General features: G+C 34.8%; 1 protein-coding gene across 1 annotated transcript in view; it reads left to right on the top strand.

Annotated features, from left to right (window-relative positions):
* RTKN2 (rhotekin 2) overlaps positions 1 to 23,707 on the top strand; it is a 63,870-nt gene that overhangs the window by 3,890 nt on the left and 36,273 nt on the right. The window contains exons 2-4 of the mRNA XM_074236307.1: positions 5,911 to 5,999; positions 18,777 to 18,830; positions 20,516 to 20,633. Coding sequence (XP_074092408.1) covers positions 5,911 to 5,999; positions 18,777 to 18,830; positions 20,516 to 20,633 — 261 coding nt within the window. The remainder of the gene's footprint in view (positions 1 to 5,910; positions 6,000 to 18,776; positions 18,831 to 20,515; positions 20,634 to 23,707) is intronic.

Below are 23,707 nucleotides of genomic sequence, written 5' to 3'. Positions count from 1 at the left end.
GTAATAAAAGTGATCACTTTTTATCATTTGTAATTACCTCTAGCTTTTGTTTGGTTAAAAAGACATCTACCCTTCTAGGAGACAAGTAGGTGGAACAATGAATAGTGTACTGGTCTCAGGTACTTCCTAGCTGTGACCCTGGGCAAGTCATTTCATCACTCTCTGCCTCAGTTTCCTTAACTGTAAAATGGGAATGAGAATAGCCCCATCTACTTCCGACAGTTGTTGCGAGGATCAAATGAGATAATATTTGTAAGGGACTCGGCATAGTCCCTGATACATACATAGTAGGTCCTTAATAAATGGTTCTTTAAGTTCTTTATGTTTACGGTACATTTTATAATTGAAGCTGTACCTTTGTTCCTCTGCAGATTAATCTTCTTTAGAACAGAATTTTCCTTTCTGTTATCATCTCTTTATATAGAATTTTATTATCTAGAAATGCTATTTAGTTTTGTAGCCTGTAATTTGGCTGAAACTATTAATTAATTAGCCTTCTGCATTACCCAGGATTTTCTAAGTATACTATCATGTCATCAGCAAAAGGGAATGGTTTACTTCTTTATCTTTATGCTTTTAATTTCTTTCTCTTGTTATATTGTTATTATGAGCAACTCCCGAATTGTATCAAATAATAATGAGGATGGGTTTCCTTGTTTTATTCCTGTATTTAAAGAAATGGCTGTATTGGCTGTAATAAAAACAGCTGTAATGGAGTATTTCCATTACTAATAAGACTTGTGAGAGAATTGTATTTTTTAAAAATCCCCCTATGCTTATATTTTATTTTTTTTGGTTTTTACAAGACTCAGTTCTTTTATCTTTTTTATTTTATTTTATTTTATTTTTTTGCAAGACAATGGGATTAAGTGACTTGCCAAGGTCACACAGCTAAGTATTAAGTACCTGAGGCCATATTTGAACTCAGCTTCCTCCTGACTCTAGGGTTGGTACTCCATCCACTGTGCCACCTAGCTGGCCCTATGCCTATATTTTATGAGTTTTGAACATAAATGTGTGTTGTACTAGTCAAAGGCTCTGTTCTCAAGGATCTCCCAGTCTCATGGAAAAGACAACAGGCAAACAACTATATATACCCAAGGAAAATAGAGGAGATGATTTACAGAGGAAAGGCACTAACAGTAAGTTAGTTCCATAAAGACTTCTTGTAGAAAGTGAGGTTTTTAACTAGGATCTGATGAAAATCAAAGAAATCAAAAAGAAAAATTTGAGAGAATTAGAGGGGTAAATGTTTAATCCAATTTAAAAGGACAGGTAAGCAATTCAAAAAGTAGCAAATAAGCAAGATAACATCCCATCAAAGTCTAGAGAAATAGTAAGCATTATCAGAATCTGTTCATCTCACAGTTGTCAAAACTGAGGACACCTCTTAAAGAACTACCAAAGGGAGCTGGGAACTTTTAGACTGATGGATTGATAGTTTTAAAGAACAGTTTGGTACGAATGTCATACTATACACATTATTCTCAAAAATCAAGAAAAAAAGCATTCTACCAGGCTCTTTTTATGAATGAAAGAATACTAGTACAGCAAAGAAGGAAAACTACTGAGTTTATAGACTAATATTAATTTTTATTCAGATTTTTAGATAAAATCTTTATACATCATAGTATTTAATCCAAAAAAAACCCCCACTGTAACCAAGTTGGATTTATGCTATGGATAGTTTTACATTAGGGAGTCTACATAATTAATCGTTTCAAATAAAAAGAACATACAAAACCACATGATTATTTCATTCGATAGTTTTTTTTGAAACAAACCTAAAAGGGAGTACTCTTCAGATTAGAAACCATTAAATTTAACTTATTTTTAGCATCGTTCTTGCTTTGTGAGATTTAAAAAGGTAAGTAGTGATTACTAATATTCAATATAGCTTTCAAGGTCAAGTCGTTTCATTCTGACTTACTTTCCATTTTGTTAGATTGGTAAATCAAGGGAATGCCATAGGTATACCATTAGATTTTTGCAAAGCATTGATCCTTGTACTATTTTTGAGCTGAAGAGATGTGGGTTGAATGAATGGATTCAAAATGGCCATTTAGAGGTTGATATCAACTTGGAGATTGCCCCGGGTATCTATGGGCCTGCTTTTCAATTTTTTTCAATTTTTTTTTGGGGGGGGGGGATTAGGTACTAGGCTTAACAAATTTAAACTTGCCATAAAGGTAACATGGAAATATAATGCATAGTGTGACAGAATCGAAATAGAAGCTCTCGAGGTAGGAATGCTGATTACAATCTAATAAGATGAAATTTAATAGAGACAAAAGTGAAGTTATACTAGTGATTTCAAAGTAAGTGCCTAAGAAGAAGGTGAGTCAGAGGTTTTAATGGACTACAAGCTTAATATGAGTTAAGAGATCTACTATGATACTTAAAGATAAATGTAATTTGAGGTTTCAGTGAGAGAAGGCTTTCATCAACGTGGGTATGGTTGTCCTGTTGTCTCAGCCTTGCCCAGACTCTATTTGAGTCTTGTGCTCAGTGCTAGGGGCCACCTTTCCCACAGTCATTGACATACTGGAAAATATTCAGAGGCCAGTGACCAGGATGGGAAGGACACAGGAGACTATGTCATATGAGAAATGGTTGAAGGTGCTTGACATGGTTAGCCTTGGAGAGAGAAGAGATGTTCTTGGTGCCAGGGGAAGGGTGGTAGTGAAAAGGAACAGATGCAGTTTTCAGATATTTGAAGGTATGATATGAAAAGAGAATTAGACTGGTTTTGTTTGCCCCCCCACCCAGGACAGAACCAGAATCAATGAGCTGACTGCAAAGGCAGATTTAGTCTGACCTAAAAAAGGCCTTTGTAAAAAAATTGCTTTATAGTACTTTTATTTTCAAGTTAGTTAATTTGATTTTCTAAATTTACAAGCATTTTTTCTTCCAACTCCTCCCTGTTAAAAAATTTAGAACGTTATAGCAAGCATCATAATTAAACTAAATATTCTATCTATGTTTATGTCTAAGAATGGATATCTCAAATATCATGTCTCTCACCTCTCTGTAGCATGGAAATATATTGTACAGTGTGATGGAGTCAAAATAGAATAAAGATTATTCTTCATCATTGGTCCTCTGAAATCATAAATGGTTATTGAGTTGCTCAAAATTCTTTCTAAGAACTTTCTGACTCACTGCTCAGCTACTTCTCTCTCTCCTTCTTCGATTTTATTTCTCATAGCACTACCATCTTCCTCATGGAGGCATTTGATGAAGCTCCACAGTTCCTGGCCAGATAATCAATAACCTACTTAAATTGGCATTCAATGCCCTGCCCAAATCATTTCACAACACTTTTAAATGCTGCTTCTAGGCAAATGACTCAGAAAGAGGTTTTCGGATCTCATCTTGTCCTCTCTTGTCTCTGTATCCTTCCAGGCCCGATATTCATTCCTTTAAAAGCTCCACTGTTGACATTCTCCTTTGCCTTCAAGCGCCAGCCCAGCCAGGTACACCCTTGCATAAGGTCTTTTGATCTGCACAGCTCCAGGGAATCCCTTTGCCTCCTTGCCTAATGTTCTTCCTTAACTTGTAGTATAATTATTAACATTCTTATTCATGTTATAATTATTTGTATTCATGGGTTATCCCTGGCCGATTTCAAAAGTTCCTTTAGGATAGAGGCTGCCATTTTTCAGCTTCCGAACCAGAGGCACCTAGCATCATCGGGCACTATTGGTTGAATTGAATTGAATGAACTGAATGAACTGCCCCCTCAGGTGATCCAACAGTGTGACATGGCAGCCAGAGCTGGTGATGGCCCTCTAGAGTGAGAGAGGAGCCTATTCCCCATTGTGGGCTGCCTCAGACTGACCCCATCGGGGTTCTCTTATTCAATCTGCTGCCATGATGTTGAAAAGATTGGAGGAGGGATGAAAAAGAAACCAGGAGTAGGTCATGTCCAGTGTTTACTTCAGAGAACCAATGCTTCTAAACTTTACCTACCTGGGCATACCGTTATTCATCTTGATGCCATTCATAATTAGGTTTAATGGATTTTAACTTTAGAATAATTTACAAACCCTTCCATTGCATCTACTCGGCTGTTTAAATAACCTGACTTATTAGCCCTTCCCGTTATCTCCAGTGAAATTCATATTTTGATGGATTATATTGCTCATTGCTTATTATTACAGAAATTTGAAAGAAATCTCATTTATATGTCAGAAAAGATAGGAGTTTGAATTTATGAATGGTAATTCTATTTCAAAGGAAAATGAATTTCCTTTTATGTACTATAAAATGTATTTTATCTGAGATTTGATAATAAAGTGATGAGGCTGATGACTGGCTTGCAGAATTAGTCTCATTTTATTGTCTAGCTTGGGCAAGGGTCTGCATATGCGTGGAACTGGGGTCTCGGTGCTTGGGTATACCCTCAACCACTGTAGATTTCAACCCAGCCTGTGCGAATCTGATCCATGTCCTTTAAATATCCCATGTCACTTATCAACTCAAGTATCCTAGATAATAGAAAGGTTCTAAATGAACTGGTTTTTTCCAGAAATTTTTGTGTTGAAGTATTTGAATCTAGAGATTAAAGTGGGAAGTTAATATATATTGTTTCCATTAGCAGTACAAAGTTAAGCTGAGTCGGTGATTCTCAACAACAGTTGTCTTTGCAGTCCTGTTGAAAAGTATGAGGATAATTTTAAACTGTAGAAAATAAATGAGATGACTTCCTGTTTCAAGCATTGACCTGATCTTTTCCTTAGTCTTTATTTAAAATCAGATAAGACTTAGATAAATACATTTTCAAAAAAAAAAAATTTAGAATTGACCTGGAGGAGTTAGATGAGGACATAGAATATCAGGGATATGCAGGGTTGGGATTAAATGTTTATCCTGAGGAGTGTTATTTGGTGGTGGTTCAAGGTTAGAGTCATTTGCTTCCTATTTCTTCATGTCTTCCTATAGTCCTCAGCTTATTTTTAGTATATGCTTTCTACTTTGGAAAGTATGCATGCATAATAAATACACATAATGATTTGTGTGTGGTTATACATCTCCATGATCAACTGTCTGCCTACAAATCTGGGATGACTTGTACTAAGTGAGCCAATGTTGGCTCCTAAGGATTGCTTCCCTTTTTGAGTGTTTACAAACTATCCCTTTGATTCATTTCTACGTAGCTGCCCAGCCCAGTGTGGTCTGTTACTGGGAAGCAGCTGGACTCTGGATTTGGATTCTGGCTTTGAGACTTTCTTTATAACCATAGACAAGTCACATCCCCTGCTGAGCCTCAATTTCTTCATCTGTGAATATATGATAAAAATAATATATGCTTAAATATAATTGTTTCTATATAATGCAATTATAAATAATCTAGATCATATATAATAATGTCTGCACTATATACCTCCCAATCTTTTTGTGATGGAAGAATTCTGTAAATATAGTGTGCATGCATGTATACATTTACTTATACATACATAGGAACAGACACTCATATGTGCATAAATTCTATAATTATCATCAGCAAAGCATTTATTAATCCCCCACTATAAACCAGAAGCTAGGCCCTAAAACTACAAAGAAAGGTTAAAAACATGGTCCTAGGGGTGGCTGTATAAAGCACTGGCCCTGGAGTCAGGAATACCTGCTTTCAAATCCAGCCTCAGACATTTAATAAATACCTAACTGTGTGGCCTTGGGCAAGTCACTTAACCTCATTCTTTGCCTTGCAAAAAACAAACAAACAACATGATCCTGCCCTCGAGGAGCTTATGTTCCAATGGATGGGGGAACAATATGCAAACAGTTCTACCTAGACAAGTTGTATGCAGTGGGGGAGGGGAAGCACCCTCTTTGGTCAGAATGAGTTAATTCTCTTAGTTTCATATTTGGGAAGTTAATGAAGCTTTTGTTTTTTATCATTTCCAGTTCATTGTTGGGTCATTTGGTAAGTGACAGATGTGTGGATTCTAAAAGTCAAGAACGAACTGCTTGTAAAGGAAAGATTGCACTCTCAGGTATGTGGCATTCATTATTCCTAAGTTTAATGACCTTGTTCATAGCATAATGAGTGACTAAATTCTTTGTAATGCTGTTAGATTCATCTTAAAAAACCATTCTTATCCCATCACTCTCCCACTCAGAAATCCCAGAGAGATTTTGCTGGGTCACCCTACTTACTAAGACTCATGCTCCAGACCAACCATCACCCAGTTCAGGCCCATATTTCTCCTTTTACCTTCCATCACCATTTTTTAAAATTATTACTATTATTTATTTATTTATTCATTTATTTGCTTGTTTGTTTGTTTGTTTATTTATTTGCTTGCCAGTTTTGTTGCAAAGTCACAGAACCATAGGCAGTCTTGGAAGAAACACAGGGTTCAGTCAGTCAACCCCCTCCAGACTTATTCAAGTCATGGATCTGGTCCACGTTGTCTTCCCAGGGTCCCCCAAATTCTGCCAGAAGACCTCTAGGGATCCTAAGAATAGCTAGAATGTAGATGGTACATTAAAATCTGCAAAGGGTTTTACAAATAACATTTCACTTAATCTCCACAACAGCCCTGCAAACTAGATACTATTCCAGTCCTACTTTTGCAGAAGAGAAAGGTGAGGCTCAGAGGTTAAGTGACTTGTCTAGAATCTCACACCTGAGAAGTATCTGAGACAGAATTTGAACTCAGGTTTTCCTTCTCTCCAGCTCATCGAGTGACTTTGGTATCCAGAGATAGATAATTCTTATCCTGAATTATAGCCTGTTATATTTCAGGGCAAGTCTGTTTTTCCTGCATAGATGCCTTATTGTGAGATCCCAGTCCTAGCTAGGGGGAGTACCAGCTCCAACAGGTACTAATACCTGTGACAGACAGAAGGACTCTAGAGATGGTCCCAGCAGCAGACTCCATCTTGGTGTTTGATGACCAATCTAGCTAAGTTCAGAGAGACGTTTCCCAGTTAGTCTGGTCATTTAGTGATGAATTACTGGGTCTGACAACCATAAAGAAAGATTTTAAATGGTTCTATAACGACACCCCTTCCCTCCTTCTCTTTTGGAGCAGAGAAAAATAAGAGTCACAATTTTTGGACTGTGCCTAAATGAGAGCTCCTTATCAGTGACTGACCATTAGACGTACTCCCAGAGGAAGTGAGTCACATAAATCTTGACCTTTTCACTTGACTTGAAACAAATCTACAATTGCCATTCAATGCATCAGTGACTCACAAGTTTCTTTTGAAGAGGCAAATAAAGGAGTTGGTTTTATTGTATGAACAAGCACATTAAGAAACACAACTTTTTGAGATATTTGTTCATCTTCCTTTGCAATATACATGATGGGCTTTTGCCATTGTGAAAATAATTGTCAATTATGCATTGGTTCAGAGAATGAACTTAAGAAGACCCTACCAATTATATCACCATCAATGGGAAAGCGCTATGGCAGAAACTGTACATAGTCCAATATCTTACACCACTTACCAAGCAAGATAAGGTCAAAATGGATACATGACCTAGAAATGAAAAGAGATTACAGGAAAATTAGAAGAACATGGAATATATTACTTATGAAATATATGAATAGGAGAACAATTTATGAACAAATGACACCGAGAGCAAAGTTAGATATAAAATGGATAATTTCACTTGCATTAAATTAAGGAATTTTTGTACAAATAAAACAAATGTAGCTGGGATCAAAAGGAATGCAGAAAATTGGAGGAAAAATTTATGGACAGTTTCTCAGAGGTCTCATTTGTCAAATCTAGAAGAATATGAGTCATTCTCTAATTGATGAATAGTCAAAGGATATGAATAGACAGTTTTCCAATGAAGAAATCAGAACAATTTATAGCCAGATGAAAAATTGCTCTAAATTATTATTGACTAGAGAAAATGCACATTGAAACAACTTTGAGATATCATTTTACTCCTACCAGATTGACTAAAATGATTGAAAGCCACAGCAACAAATGTTGGAGGGATTATGGAAAAATTAGGGCACATTTCATTGTTGGTGGAATCTGACCATTTTGGAGAGCAATCTGGAATTATGCCCAAGGAGTTATTAAACTGCTTATATCCTTTGACCCAGCAATACTACTTCTCGATCTCTTTCCGTATATGATTAAGGAAAAAGGAAAAGAAATTATATGTTCTAAAATATATATAAGAGCTCTCTTTATAGTAAAGAATTGGAAATTTACAGGGATATCCATCTATTGAGAAATGACTGAACCCACTGTGGTATATGACTGTGATGGCATACTAGTATGCTATAAGAAATGATGAACTCAGTGACCTTAGAAAAGCATGGAAAAATTTGCCTGAAATAATGAAGACCAAAATGAGCAGAACCAAGAGAATACTGTAAACAGTATCAGCAATATTTTTAAGAATGACTTTAAGCAAATAAGTCATTTTGATTATTATAAATATGCAAATGAACTTTTAAGGACCTATGGAGGAAACCACTATCTGCATCTAGAATAACTGGAAGTATGGATAGAATAATTTTACACACACACACACACACACACACACACACAACACACACACACACACACAGCTATTTGTGTCTAATGGTAATGGAGGGGTAGGGAAGGAGAAAAAAAAGAAAAAATACACAACAAATTTTATGTAATTAGAAGGAATAGCAAGTTGCACATAATATATTTACAGTTTCATGTGTAATCATCTTTTTTACTACATTATAGTAATGCTTGTTTTATTTCATAAATTAAAAGTAAAATAAATTTTAAAAGTAGATTAACATCTACTTGATTATTCAGTGACTTTAGTAGACGTGAGGATAGCATGACCCCAAATACACTGGAAATCATAGTACTGGAGTAAGAAATGAGAGAGGCCTAAGGCTTATAGATTACACCAAAGTTACCACCTACATATCTTGAGTACTGGCTTTGAGAAGGACACAGAAGACATTTCATTTTTTAGGTACTACTGTAAACCCATGCACAGTACTAGGGACTGATGATACAAAGATAGCACTGAGACAGTTCCTGCCTTAGGGAAGACAACACACCACATAAACACACACACACACACACACACCCAGAGGAGTATAGAAAATAGGGACAAGATAATTTAGGGAAGAAGGTGCTAGTACCTGGGGGGGAATCAGGAAGGTACCTGTGGTATCTGAACTTCAGGGACTCCAGGTAGAGGGCACTTCCCATGCAGAGGCAAGTGTTCAAGAAACAAGTTCTTTGGCTATATTATAATATAATATTATTATAGTTTGTCCTTCATTCTCAAGGAAGACCATGTCATCAAGCTGGTGATGCCATGACATGTATGTGAATTGGATTTGAGTGAGGGGGTGTGGTGCTAAGTCACCATCACTTCTGGATCCAGTGACCAGATATGGATCAAGATGACTGGAGATAGTTCTGGATTCCAGGCAATCAGGGTTAAGTTACATAGCTAGTAAGAATCAAATGTCTGAGTTCACATTTGAACTCAGGTCTTTCTGACTCTTATCCACTATACCATCTAGCTACCTCTATTATAATGTATATGAAAGTGATGTTTAATAAAGGAGGCATGGTAGATTGGACCAACTCTGGAAGAGCACCAAATAGTAACAAGAAAACCCTGGTGTTAATTTAGTGGGGCAGTGATATGACCAGGCTGCATTTTAGGAAAATCAGTTTGACAGCCATGTGCAGAATTGACTAGAATAGGGACAGACTTATGGCTCTTAAGAGACTAATTACAAGTATTTGCAATAAAAAGTCTAGATGAGCAATAACAAGGATCTGGACTAACATGGAAACCATTTGAGGATTGATGAATAGGGGATAATGTGAGCTATGTGGTGGAGATAGAAGTTACAGGATTCGTCATCAGTTTAAATATTCAAGAATGAGAAGTTGTCATAACTGAGATCATGAACTTGGGTGACTGGATGAATGATGGTACCCTAGACAAAAATAAGGAAGTTTCAATGAAGGATGAGTTTTTGGAGAAACTTTTGGAGAAGTTCAGTTTTAAACATATTTAGTTTGAGATTCCTGTGGGATATAGTTTAATTTTCATACTTCCAGTATGTATCTGGATATGTGAGACTAGAGCTTCAGGCATAACCTAGGGCTATATTTGCAGACCTGAAAGTTATTATCTTGGATTAGTTGAGAGAGAGAGAGAGAGAGAGAGAGAGAGAGAGAGAGAGAGAGAGAGAGAGAAAATGAATACAAAATCTTGGGAGGGGGGCAAGGGATCCACCTACAAAGAAGACCGAGAAAGAATGATCAGACTGGTAGGAGTGTCAAGAGAAAACGGTGTCATGAAAATTTAGGGTAGAGTATCCAAGAGGAGAGAGTGTTCTATGGTTCCAGATATAGCAAGGGGGAGGGGGGTCAGGTCAGTCATGGATGAGAAAAGGGTTCAGAAAGAGGAGGTATTGAACCAGGCAAGCATCAAATAAAATCACATTTTAGCAGACAAAAATGACAACTTTTTGAATCAGATTCCTGAATATTCTATGTATAGTCAGATCACTGACTTCTAAAAGCAAATGTCCAAATCAGTAGTAAAATAGATGAAAGAATACAAAGTAAGGTGATACAGCATATAGTTGAGATATTTGATACCTGACCTATTTAAACAAGCTGTTAACTTCACATAATGAGAAATGGATAAAAGAACAGACTTTGACATTGACCATAACCATTTCTAAAGAAAGTTTAATCAGTGTAAGTCACAGCACAGTGAAGAGGCTAAAAGAGCCTACAAACTGTCTTAGGCAGAAATATTTGATCTTCATTTTTTCTAATTAAATTTCAGTCTGTTAACTGTAACCCACTGACCTGCTGACATTTTTTATATCTATATAATGTCAATGTATTAGCTGCCCTTTCCAGCATTGTTCCTGCCTTAGATTTTATTAACATATCATTTATGGCTTTCTTCTAAGTCACTGTAAAAAATGTTGAAGAGAACAAGACTAAGCATGGACATTATGACATTGCCCAGAAACTTTTCTTCAGTTGGCCATTAATTAGCATTTGTCCATTAATTATCAGTCCACTTATCAGCATTTTTTGTGTCCTAATAGTCTATCACTTCCAAACCTGATGGAAACTGTAGTTTTATCCATTCCATATCTTATAATGACAGACTGTCCAAATGTCTTGCTAAAATCTAGACTTTGGCCTTCCTCAGTCTGCCTTTCTATTGAGACTTGGCTTTGAAATGAATTTTTGTTAGCTTTATTAAGTATTCATGAATCTTCTCTACTTTTTTCTAGAATTTTATTTTATTTTTAACTAGAAATCAACATCAGGTTGAATGACTATAGTTTGAGGCATCTTTTTATTTATTTTTTTGCCAAATTACTACAAATTACTACCACTAAGGTGGTACCTCAGAGAAGCTTTAATTTTTGCCAAAATTGCAACATCTGCCCATCCATACTTGTTTTTCAGAGATCATATCTATAAGTTATTTTAGTGCCCATGGATATAATGAAAGTAAATTAAATGACTGGAAAGCTAACAGGTGAGCTAGGTAGATACCTTCCTTACCATTGCCATCTTTTGCAGTTTGAGTCTTTGTTTTATCCTTTCCAGGGGTAAGACCATTTCCATTGATAGAAAAATAGAATTGACATCTGAATTGTACAGTTCCATCTTATTTCTTTAAAAAAACTTTTAATTCAATTTTTATTTCAGTTCTAAATTCTTTCCCTTACAAATCCCCTTCCCCATCCTTTGAGAAATATGTTTCAATCTGTATCTCTATTTGGAGATGAATATCATGTTTCATCCCTAGTCCTCTGACATTCATCATTGATTATTGTATTAATCAGAATTCTTGAGTCTTTCAAAGTTGTTTGTCTTAATATTGTTTTTATTATATGAATTATTCTCTTGATTCTGTTCAATTCACTTTGTATAAGTTCATACAAGTCTTTCAAGGTTTTTCTGGAATCATTCCCATAATTTCTTTTTTTTTTTAGAGATTTTATTTATTTTGAATTTTGCAATTTTTCCCCTGATCTTACTCCCCCCCACCCACCCCCTACAGAAGGCAATTTGTCAGTCTTTACATTGTTTCCATGGTATACATTGATCCAAATTGAGTATGATGAGAGAGAAATCATATCCTTAAGGAAGAAACATAAAGTATAAGAGCAAGATCAGACAATAAGATAGCAGACTTTTTTTTTTCTAAATTAAAAGTAATAGTCCTTGGTCTTTGTTCAAACTCCACAGTTCTTTCTCTGGACACAGATGGTATTCTCCATTGCAGACAGCCACAAATTGTCCCTGATTGTTGCACTGATAGAATGAGAGAGTCCATCAAATTTGATCATCACCCCCATGTTGCTGTTAGGGTGTGCAGTGTCTTTCTGGTTCTGCTCATCTCACTCAGCATCAGTTCATGCAGATCCCTCCAGGCTTCCCTGAATTCCCATCCCTCCTGGTTTCTAATAGAACAATAGTGTTCCATGACATACATATACCACAATTTGCTAAGCCATGCCCCAATTGAAGGACATTTACTTGATTTCCAATTCTTTGCCACCATAAACAGGGCTGCTATGAATATTTTTGTACAAGTGATGTTTTTACCCTTTTTCATCATCTCTTGAGGGTATAGACCCAGTAGTGGTATTGCTGGATCAAAGGATATGCACATTTTTGTTGCCCTTTGGGCGTAGTTACAAATTTCTCTCCAGAAAGATTGGATGAGTTCACAGCTCCATCAACAATGTAATAGTGTCCCAGATTTCTCACATCCCTTCCAACAATGATCATTATCCTTTCTGGTCATATTGGCCAGTCTGAGAGGTGTAAGGTGGTACCTCAGAGAAGCTTTAATTTGCATTTCTTTAATAAGTAATGATTTAGAGCAATTTTTCATATGACTATGGATTGCTTTGATCTCATCTGTAATCTGTAATCTTTGCATATCCTTTGACCATTTGTCATTTCTTATAGCACAGTAGTGTTCCATCATGTTCATATATCATAACTTTTTAATTCATTGCCCAGTTGATGAGATAGCCCCTTAGTTTTCACTTCTTTGACATGACAAAAAATAAATGTTTTAAATATTTTTGTACATATGGAACCTTTTCAATTCTTTATAAGGAAATTAGGTGAATTTAAAAAAAATTAATACTTTTTTATTTTAAGCTTAAATACAAAATAAGAAAAGGAAAAAACTGCAGAACTTTAGAGAGGATTCAAAATATAAAGAAATAAATTTTCATTTCAAAAAAGTCTATAGAATACTGCACATTGTTAAAATTTTCCATCTTTTTTTACTTTCTTGTAGACTTAATTTTGTTCTCGGCTGTGCACTTTTTTACCTTATTTTTTTCCCCCTTCCTCCCCACTACCACCATGAAGGCTAGAATTAAATGCAGATATACAAACAAATATATACAATACATATTCTAAAACTAGTCATATTTATTCACATATATATGCATAATCATACACATATATGCACATATATTCATATACATTTATGTAAAATTATACTATGCTTATCTCTACTTATCCTTGTTTTTCTAAAGGTGGATAGTGTCTTCCTTCATAAGTCCAAATTTTTTCTAATTCCATCAGCTCATCATTTCCTCTACCACCACAATATTCCTAGTTCATGCTAAGCTATTTATTTTAAATAGTCTAAAAAATATTGATTAGCATGGCTGACATATAGTATAGCTTCCTTATTTTTCTCTTTTGATTAAATCTATTTTAGATTGAACTTTATTTGAGATCATGTTTACTATCCCATTTTTTGACATGATAAATTCTACTCTTGAGCTTTATTTTATGTTTGTGTGTATCTCTCATTTGGATAACATTTCCTGAAAACAACAACCCCTCCTCACTCCTGCTTTTCTTCTACCTTGCCTTCCTGTTCCTTAATCTACTCCCTCTAAAAATCCCTCACCACACACTCTTATATACCCCCATTTCCATTAATCTTCATGCCCCTCTAGACCCCCCTTACCCTTTAACTCAGTACCCTTCCTCTTCTAGATATACATGTATTGTCCCCTTTACTCATTTCCGATAAGAGTAGATTTCAGAACTACTAACCTTCCTTGCCCATATAATTCCTCTATATTCGTTCTTCCTTTCACCCCTCATTTATGAGATAATTTCTTTTTATCCTTTCCTATACCATTTTACTTTTTAGAAACACAACACACTCAGCTCTGCCTCAGTCTTAATTTCGATCTACCCAATTATTTATGACAATCTTAGACATATGGTTTGCGTTTCCACATATAAATAATAAACTATTTGTCCCTCTTGAATTCCTTGTAATTAGTCTTTGATACTTACTTTTTATTTCTCTTGGATCTTATATGTCAAATTTTCTCTTAAGTTCAGGTCTTTTTGCAATAAAATCCTGAAAGCTTGGCAATTAATTGATTACCATTTTTTTTTGTTCAAGATTATGCTTAACTTTGCTGATTATATGTTCAGTTGCAATCCCAATTCTTTTACTCTTTGGTATTTAGTGTTCCAAGGCCTGCACTCTTTTAATGTGGCACTGCAAGTTCTTGTGTAATTCTTGGGGCCATGCCATATTTGAATTGGGTTTTTTTGTTGTTGTTGATATTGCTTATAGTATTTTCTCCTCAACCTGGGTGTTTGGGAATTTGACTAAGATACTGCTATAGATTTTCCTCCTAGGATCTCTTTCAAGAGGTAACTGGTGAATTTTTTCTGTTTCTACTTTCCCCTCTTGTTCTAACACTTCAGGATAATTTTCTTTAATTATATATTTTATTATTGTATCAAAATTCTTTTTTTTTTAATTATAGCTTTCAGGTAGTCTGATTATTTTTTTGTTTTCTATTCCTGATCTGTTCTCCAGATCAGTTGTTTTTCTTATGAGATGTTTCACATTCTGTTCTATTTTTTCATTTTTTATATTTTGTTTTAATATTTCTTGATCTCTTGTAACTTTACTGGCTTTCCCTTGCCTAATTCTAATTTTCAACAAGTTGTTTACTTGCTTAACATTCTGGATTTCTTTTTCCAGTTGTTGGCTTTCTTTTAATCTTGTTTTCCTTGGATTGTTCTTTTTTTAAAATTTTTCCTAGATCTCTCTTATTTGAATTTTAAAGTCTTTTAGGATTCTTCTGTGGATTCTTTTTGGGTAGGTAACCATTTGACTCTTTGTGGGTAGGAGAGGCAATGTTTTTGCTTCAGCATTCTCCTCTGAAGAAGAGTCCTGGTTTTCTTTATTCCCATAGTAACTTAGATAGAAGTTGGGTTCTTTCTCCTTTGTCTGCTCATTTTTAAAAATGATTTTTAGCAGCTTGTTATATTGTGACTATAACTGCTGCCTCTAGAAGGGTCCTTATTATCATTATTATTATTATTATTATTATTTTAGTTTTGTTCTGGGTCCAACGTTGGTTTCCTTCTTTGGTGATGAAAGCTGTTTTTTTTAGCATCTTAACTTTGATTACAGTGTCTTAATGAAAACTGGAATTTTGCCATTTTTGTCTTTATCCTGGGGGAAAACTTGTCATTTTGTTGTTTGTTCTATTATTGTGCTTGCTTCAATTTTTTAATTTTTATTAAGTTTGCTTTAGTTGATGAACTATAAGCTATTCCTTACAAATTGATCTGTTTGGGGAGTTTAAGTAGTGTTTCCTTTTCACATTGCTCTTATAACTTTTAGCAGAGATTTCTAATTCTCATTATTTGAGTAATACTCTTTAATAGAGAATAAGTTCCTTTAGGGAAAGAAAATATTTTTTGTAATTTATTAAGCGCCTATAATGCTGTCTCACAAATGAGGATTCAGTAAATATTTCATAAATAAAATATACATATTTCTTTAGAAGGGAATTTTCAAAAAAGATCTTGTACCTTTATTGCCATTTGAGCAATTCAGTGTATAAGGGAAATAAATTACTAATAGGACCTTTAATGACTCAATGGAATTAATGTCATTCTAAAATTAACTAATTTATAGTCAATGACAATTAAATAGGAATTGGGTACCATTGCACTAAATTCCTGACTAAAGACTTTGCTTTGGATCTGGAATTTCCTTGTAGGTATTTAAAGATATATGCATATGTCTTCATGTATGCATAAACTTTTGGCTTTTGAAAAGCAAAGATTTTTTTACTTCCACCTTTTTTTTTCACAAGAATTCATATAGGTGAAATATATAAGCATATTTTCTCCTCAGGTATGTAATCCTTTTTTTAAAATATGTTTTGTTGTTTGTTTTTTGCAAGGCAATGGAGTTAAGTAACTTGTTCAAGGTCACACAGCTAAGTAATTATTAAGTGTCTGCATCTGAATTTGAACTCAGGACCTCCTGACTCTAGGACTGGTGCTCTGTCCACTGCATCACCTAGTTACCCCTACATGATTGCTGTTTTGTTTGTTTGGTTTTTGCTAGGCAATGTGGTTAAGTGACTTGCTCATGCTCACATAACTAGGTAATTATTAAGTGTCTGAGGCCGCATTTGAACTCAGGTTCTCCTGACTCCAGGGCTGCCACCTAGCCACCCCTACATGATCGCTTTTAACCAAAGTTTAATCTAAATCTTAGTACTGGTAGTCATACTAGTAGATAATATGTTGCCTTTTTCACCCTTACATATTAACTTTTTGACATTGGCTAGTAAATATTGTGAATTTTAAATTATCAAATGGCTCTTTTGTTATAAAATTTCATAATTTCTTTTTTCAGATAACATTATTGTATAGGAAGTCTCATTCCTATTCTTGTTCTGCTACTTATAGGTCATCTCTCCATTAACAAGTAAAATGGATTATTTAAACATTTATCCTTCTAATTTAGATCAAACATCAAATTATTCTGTCTACTCTCTTCCTTGATTTGACTTCTGATTTCTCTTTAGAAAAATAAGGATCAGCAAGTCTGCCCTCTCTCTTTTAGTTAGGAATAGTGCTGTTGGGCTTTTTCCCCCAAAGCCATTAGTTGTTCTCAGAGATGGATGACATTCAACAGATGTGTCTCACTTTATGGCAATAAATATGTTTCCTAAAGGTCTGTAAATCACACTTGTACAAATGGAATCATGGTTTATGTGAGCCAAAGGAGCTTACTATTTAGAGGATTCTTCCCTGTAATCTTTTCACAGAAATGAAAAATCTATTCTTAGAGTAAATAATTAATTCAATTTACCTGTTTTCCTAGTTTAGATTTTTAGATATCCTTTCCAGTGCTAAGTTGAGATCAGAGAGTAGAAAGAAAGCCAAAATATGGAGGGAATGATGATGACAGACTGATAAAGTTCTAATTGAACAGTCAAGATCTCATGGGGTCTAACAGGGAAGCACTTCATAAATGTATCTAGCTTAAATCCATACAGATTTGTAACTAATTAAAACTGACATAATTAATAGGTGTGAAAATTTCATGTGTAAACTTGGTAAGTGATGATAGAGGGAAAAAAAGTTTTAAGTAGGGATTAAAGACCTGCTTTAGGCAGTTTCTCAGGAAATAAATTGGAGTAGAGGGTTGAAGCAATTATCTAGATAATTTAGGCAAAAATCTCCAGGTATTTCAAGCTGAAACTCACCCGCCACCTGGCTGTGTCTGTAGACACAATTGGATGATACAATATCCTCCTTCAGGTTGAGGTCCAAGAACCATTTCATCTACTCATTCTCCACACGTGCTTCTCTGTGTTGTGTGATTATTCGTACAGAGAGATCAGGAAGGGAGACCGATGCCAAGGAAGAATTATTAGTAGCCTTCATGAAGTAAGTTCGTCTCTTCCATAACAAAGTGGAAAATTGAGAGGGCTGTCCAAAAAATTCAAACAAAAACAATTGGAACTTCTTTGTTTTAGAGACTCTGGAAGGAGTATTATTAGAAACTCCATATCTGAAATTTAAAGGAAGGTCTGCTCAGGTTGATTGAGACTCAGTTCTACCTTCTTTTACTGGCCACTCATTTCACTTGCTTAAAAATGGCTTTGTGCACTTTCCATTGTTCTAGTTGCATCAGTTTGCTCATGGTACCTCTTATCAGTATTTGAGTATTGGAAGAGCTATGAGCCAGGAGTAGATACAGCCTGAAGAGTGAAGGTCCCAAGCCGCCACCACTGGACTGGGAGGCAGAAGCGCCATTACTTGCTGTAAATGTGACCTTGCCTAGGGGCACGCATCCTTGCCTTCACCATCTTGGCTCTGCCTCCTCCTCCTGTATGAAACAAAAAACTTGGGATTAGTGGCCACCCCCCAGGACTCTTCTATGAAATCATAGAAGAAAGTGCCAGGACTGTCAGGAGACCTAGAACAATCCTGGAGCTTAACTCTCTGGGCTTCAGTTTCCAAGTTTGCAAAAAAAAAAAAAGATTGAACAAGGTGATTTCCAAGTTCATTCTAGCTGTAGCATTCTTTGATTCTATAAAATCATATGTCGTTGCCCTTTCCATTCCATTTGTTATTAATGCCTATACAAAACAAATACACAGAATAGTTTTCCCATAGCTGATCTACTTTTCAAGGGCAGAATATCACAAAATGAAAATGTTAAATTGTAAATTTATTATAGTTCTTTTCTAAGAGATGTTATTTTTAGTAATCTTTCATTAATATTAAAGACCTGTAAGATTTAAAATTTCTAACTTAGCACTTTTTAAAAAACAAAATGGTAGCTCATACTGGGACATTTAAATAATAAACTTTCTTGCATTAGTAGTCAGTATCCATTATGAAATTCACAGTCTAAGATAACTTCAAGGTATGAAATCTGGAAGAAAATTATTACACGTAATCATTTCTTTTTCTCCCTCTAGATATTCGAATACCATTAATGTGGAAAGACTCTGATCATTTCAGTAATAAAGAAGGTATGTGTAAAAATTTTCTTAGTTTAAATCAGATGTGGGATTATTGAAAGCTAGTCTCTTTCCACAATGAGATGCAAATATCATTTGATTAATTGAAAGAATTTTGCTGAATTATTTAACAGACTTATACTGTCTCTCAGTTGTAACTTCCCACCAATTAGAATTATGCATATCTAGTGTATTTTTGGTTGTCCCTGGGAAAATGTGCAAAGCTATAGTTATGGTTAAAGTAAATAGGGGAGAAGTCGTGAGGGGAAGAAAGTTGATATTTATAATTGGACTGGCAGCTCGAAATACTTTACTGCCTCTTTACTTATTTATAACTCATTCCAATATTTCAGAATATGTAGTGTAGAGGGTAGGGAAAGAATCTGCAGCTTAGTCTCTGATTTTCAACATTTCATGGCGTCTTGGATGGCTTTTACAAATTCATGTACTTTCCAAGGTCACGGAGATTAACCCCAAATCATTTCCAGCTGTTATCCAACATAACATTCACCTTTGTTGTCAGTGGATTCAGAGAGTCCACAAAGAAAAAAAATTCCCAAAGATCTTTTATTTAATTCATTTTTTCTTCTGTATTATATCAGCATATTTTTCTACTGATTGATATTTCTTTAATAACTGGATCATATTAAGCATGATTAATTTTGCATGAAATGTCTGAAATTTGGTTAGTGTTCTATTATTCCCTGGAAGGAGTTAGAGGCACCTTTAGAAAGGAGCATGTGTCAAAGTGGAAGATCATCTTTCCAATGATTACAGTAAAATCTCCCTTCTGATTTGCTACATCAAATTTCCTCTATATATGTTTGGAAACCAGATAACTTGGCTTTTTGAAATTATGTCTAAATCAGCATAAACAGATCTGAAGTGAGAAGGGCACCAGGAGATTGACTCTCCTGGGACTAAAATACATGAGCATTTATTGGTTCATGGACTTTGTAACATCAGTTGTGGCAGCTTAGCGATCTGTTGTTTATTTGACTGGTTTTCAGCTGTGTTCCAGTTAAATGAAGTTAAGTTCCATAAAGGTGAGGTGTTCTGTGTTGGTGAAGCTGCTAAACAGATTCAACAATAAAATGTGAAGAATGATACAGACAGTATTCAAATTATATCATGTATCCCCTCCCATGCATAAAGTGTTTGCCCCTTACACAGATGTTCCATTGGTCACAGGAGTTTCTCTCCTCTTGAGTTTCAGGCTTTGTCCTTTCTCTCCATGATACCTGCCCCTCATTACATCCTTGCTCCTACTTCTCCCTTAGCTCCAGAAGCTGACGTGACCCTGGTGAGAAGGAAGGATGGCAGTGTTGCTGCTCACCCTTCCCTTCCTCACTACTGCTGCTCCCTAGAAGCATCACTAACCATCTACTCCACCTCCTTCCTTTCTTCTATAGAGAACCTTCTATGAATCCTTCTCAAAGACTTAATATTAATATTCTTCCATATATAACATTGATTCTATGGGAAAATGAGCTCAAGTTTCTAACATACAAACTTTAGCACATGCCCTTTATGTAATTTGGGGGCTGTTATTTATGAAAAGAAGAATTTTGGGGGGATAATGCCTTCAGTTACTACTTTCATATTAAAATTCTTTATCATGCTTTTTTTAAAAAAGGACAACCTTGTTATTATCATTTGGTTTCCTTAGATAAAATTTTTTCTGTTTTTTTTTTTAGGATCACAGCATTATGCCATTTTTTGTTTATTCAAGATGGGAGCGGAGATCTTTGACACTGACATGGTGATTGTTGATAAAACAATCACTGACATATGTTTTGAAAATGTAACTATATTGTGAGTAATTTTCATCTACTAAGACAAAAGACAGGCTAATCTCTTATTAAAAAAGCATAATAGCACATGACTTAAGAATTCATGTTTTGAATTATTTGGGAGGCATATGACATTTTATTTCAACTGTTTAAATACTTTTCAGATACAACACATGTTGAGAAGTGAACTTGAAAATATCATGACTGCAGAGAGAATATATCTACTTTGAAAGCAATTTTTAAAAATTTAAAATCTAAAATCCTTGATGTGGAATTAGTATATTCATAACAATGAATATTTAAAGATTTATTGGATTGGATCAGCTTTTCTAAAATTTATGAGGGTTCAGTTTCTCGATCTATTACCATAATTAAAATAGAACTTTTTTAGAATTTCATAAAAATAGCATTTGTTTTTAGAGCAGTCTTTCTTAACTTTCTGTGCCAGTCAGCTCACACTAGCTTGTGAGAATCAATTATTATATTTTCTGTGTTAGCATTTATACTTCAAAAATGGACAAATGCTACAAGTCAAAACTTAATTTGTAGTTTTATTGATTGCTTAGACATAGAAAAGTGATGGACAAAAAAAGGTAATAATGCATATTAAACTTGTGTCATGAACATTTCCTGTACCTTTACTCCTCAAACTTGGTTATTAAACATCTTCCAGTACACCCCTGCATGGACCCAGCTTGGTGAAGCTTTATAGAACCCTTCTCAGAATGTTTCAAAATGCCTAAAATAATATAAAAATTTCAAAGGAAACCATATCATTATATCATATATTTGGAATATGAAATATGTCAAAATATAGAATATTTTTATATCAGTTTTAATAGTTTATATTAAGAATTCAATTTAAGAATGCCCAAAGAGAATGAGTCACATTTGGTCTAAGCAAGTATATCTTGAATCCCAAACAAGGAGGCTAGTACGATGATGATGATGATGATGATGATGATGATGATGATGATGATGATGATGATGATGATGATGATGTAAGCTTGACCCCACAGTGATCGTGAAATATGGAGACAGCGATCCTTTTGGCTCTAGTGACTTCTTGTCTGGTGATACTTTTTTTCCCTCTGATACCACAAAAGAATAAAAAAAAAAGAAACTGAAGATAATCGGTATTGTTTCCAGGTTTTTATTGTCAGATTATAAAACCACTTCTTTGGTAATCTTAAAAATCACTGTTGACTAAATGAAGACTTTTCAAAGCACTCTTAGATCCTCCTGAACCTCCATCGTTATGCGATTCCTGTTTTTTCCTTGAGTCTCCAAAAATTGATAGCAACTGTGCCTTGGTCATGCTAGTGACCACTTTTAGTCCTTGGAAAGCCAGAGAATGATACTAGTTCGCCTTTCTCTAGAGTGGTAGGCACCCCTCATTTGCTCCTCCCTATAACCTGGACTGATAAGTTCTATGGCATTGTTATTCCCATTTTATAGATTAATTTTCTAAGACTGAAAGAGTTTAAGGGAGTTTTCACATGATCAGTGAAAGGGACATGATGGACTTTTGCTGCATTGAAGATGACCATGGACCAACACAGCCCAACATGTGTGGTCCTAGTGTCAAGCTTTCTAATGATAAGTTGTAGGGTTTAGAGCTCTTTAATTCTCTTCCTGTATTATATTTTACACACAAAGAATTCAAAGCAAAGAGTTCACATTATTGCCAGTCAGTAGCAAAAATGGGTGTAGCCAGGCTGTGTCTGGAATACTGAAGGCATTACCTGGACAGATTAGGTCTTGAAAAATAACACTCTTCCTAAAAATAGCCTGGCAGTTAAAAGTAAGTACTTTCTTTCAAGTTACCTGAGATTTTTATCTCCATTAACTAATATTTTTTATCCCCTTTTAGGCCAGAATGAACCTGAATTTTGCTTGTGTGGTAAATAGACTAAACCAAATTTTTTTTTTGCTCCAAAAACTCTTTGTAGGAAAAAAAGCAAATTAAAAGTTATTTTGAAAAAAAAAACCCATAATTTACAACTAAAAATCATCCTGGTAAATATTTTAAATTGTTTAAAAAATAAACCCTGACAAATGTTTAAAATGCTTTTTTAGAATGTGCTTTTTGTTATGATAATTGTTTCTTTTAATAAGAATTCAGTATTTATGAATCTCTGTTTTTCCTCTAAATATTGACATTTGTTAGTCATTACTAGGAATACTGTATGTTTAAAAGTTGCCAAATAATAAACTACAGAAATATCTGGAAGTTATTTCTTGGGTTTATCCAAACTATAGATTGTTCATTTAAATCTTAAAAGGCTAAAGCTGCATTTTTAAAGTCTCTAAGGCTTTTCATTTTTCCATCTGCAGGCAGCATCTGCTGCTGATGATCCACTTACTTAGGTCCTAAGTACATTTTCTTGTTGGTTATAAACACTATACTTTTCTGTTGTGAAGAGGCTGGTGTCATGGAAAAGGCTATCTGGAATGGCCCAAACTGGCCTCAGCATATTTCTGTGGTTTATGATGTCATCCCCTAATATGGCTATACCTACCCCAAATTAAACCAAATAATGAAATATGAATTGTAGCCAGGGAGCAGGGGCAGACTGGGCTGAGGGTAGAGAATCTTGCCAACATTACAGACTTTAGGGGAAATTCTACAAATTAGCCCTTGAGAGGGGGATATTGACACAAGATCTTTCAGCAAAAGATAATGTTTTGGAGCAATAAAGTTACTTCAGGAAATGAGGCACTTAATGTAAATACTTTAGAAGGATGTCCATGATAGAAACGACAAAAATAATAACATGGGAAAAGCAAATCATCCAGACCAATTACATTTTTTTTGAATATCTATTCTGAGCTAAGGTAAGCAGTGTAAACTATTCCTTGGTAACCAAAAATTTCAATAACTCATGTGATTAAGGTACTAAATAGTAAGGACTTTGAGAATCTGACTTATTAGCATATATTAACATAAGCCGATTTCAAATGTTGATTTAGAGTATCTGTTAAGAAAACATCAATGAGAAATTTTTTTTGTTTGTTTTTGTTTTTGCAAGGCAAACTGGGTTAAGTGGCTTGCCCAAGGCCACAGGGCTAGGTAATTATTAAGTGTCTGAGTAC

Source organism: Macrotis lagotis, chromosome 4 (assembly GCF_037893015.1).
Source record: "Macrotis lagotis isolate mMagLag1 chromosome 4, bilby.v1.9.chrom.fasta, whole genome shotgun sequence".
In the NCBI taxonomy this organism is placed as follows: domain Eukaryota; kingdom Metazoa; phylum Chordata; class Mammalia; order Peramelemorphia; family Peramelidae; genus Macrotis; species Macrotis lagotis.
Note: the sequence above shows the minus strand (reverse complement) of the source record. Positions and strands in the feature narration are given on the sequence as shown.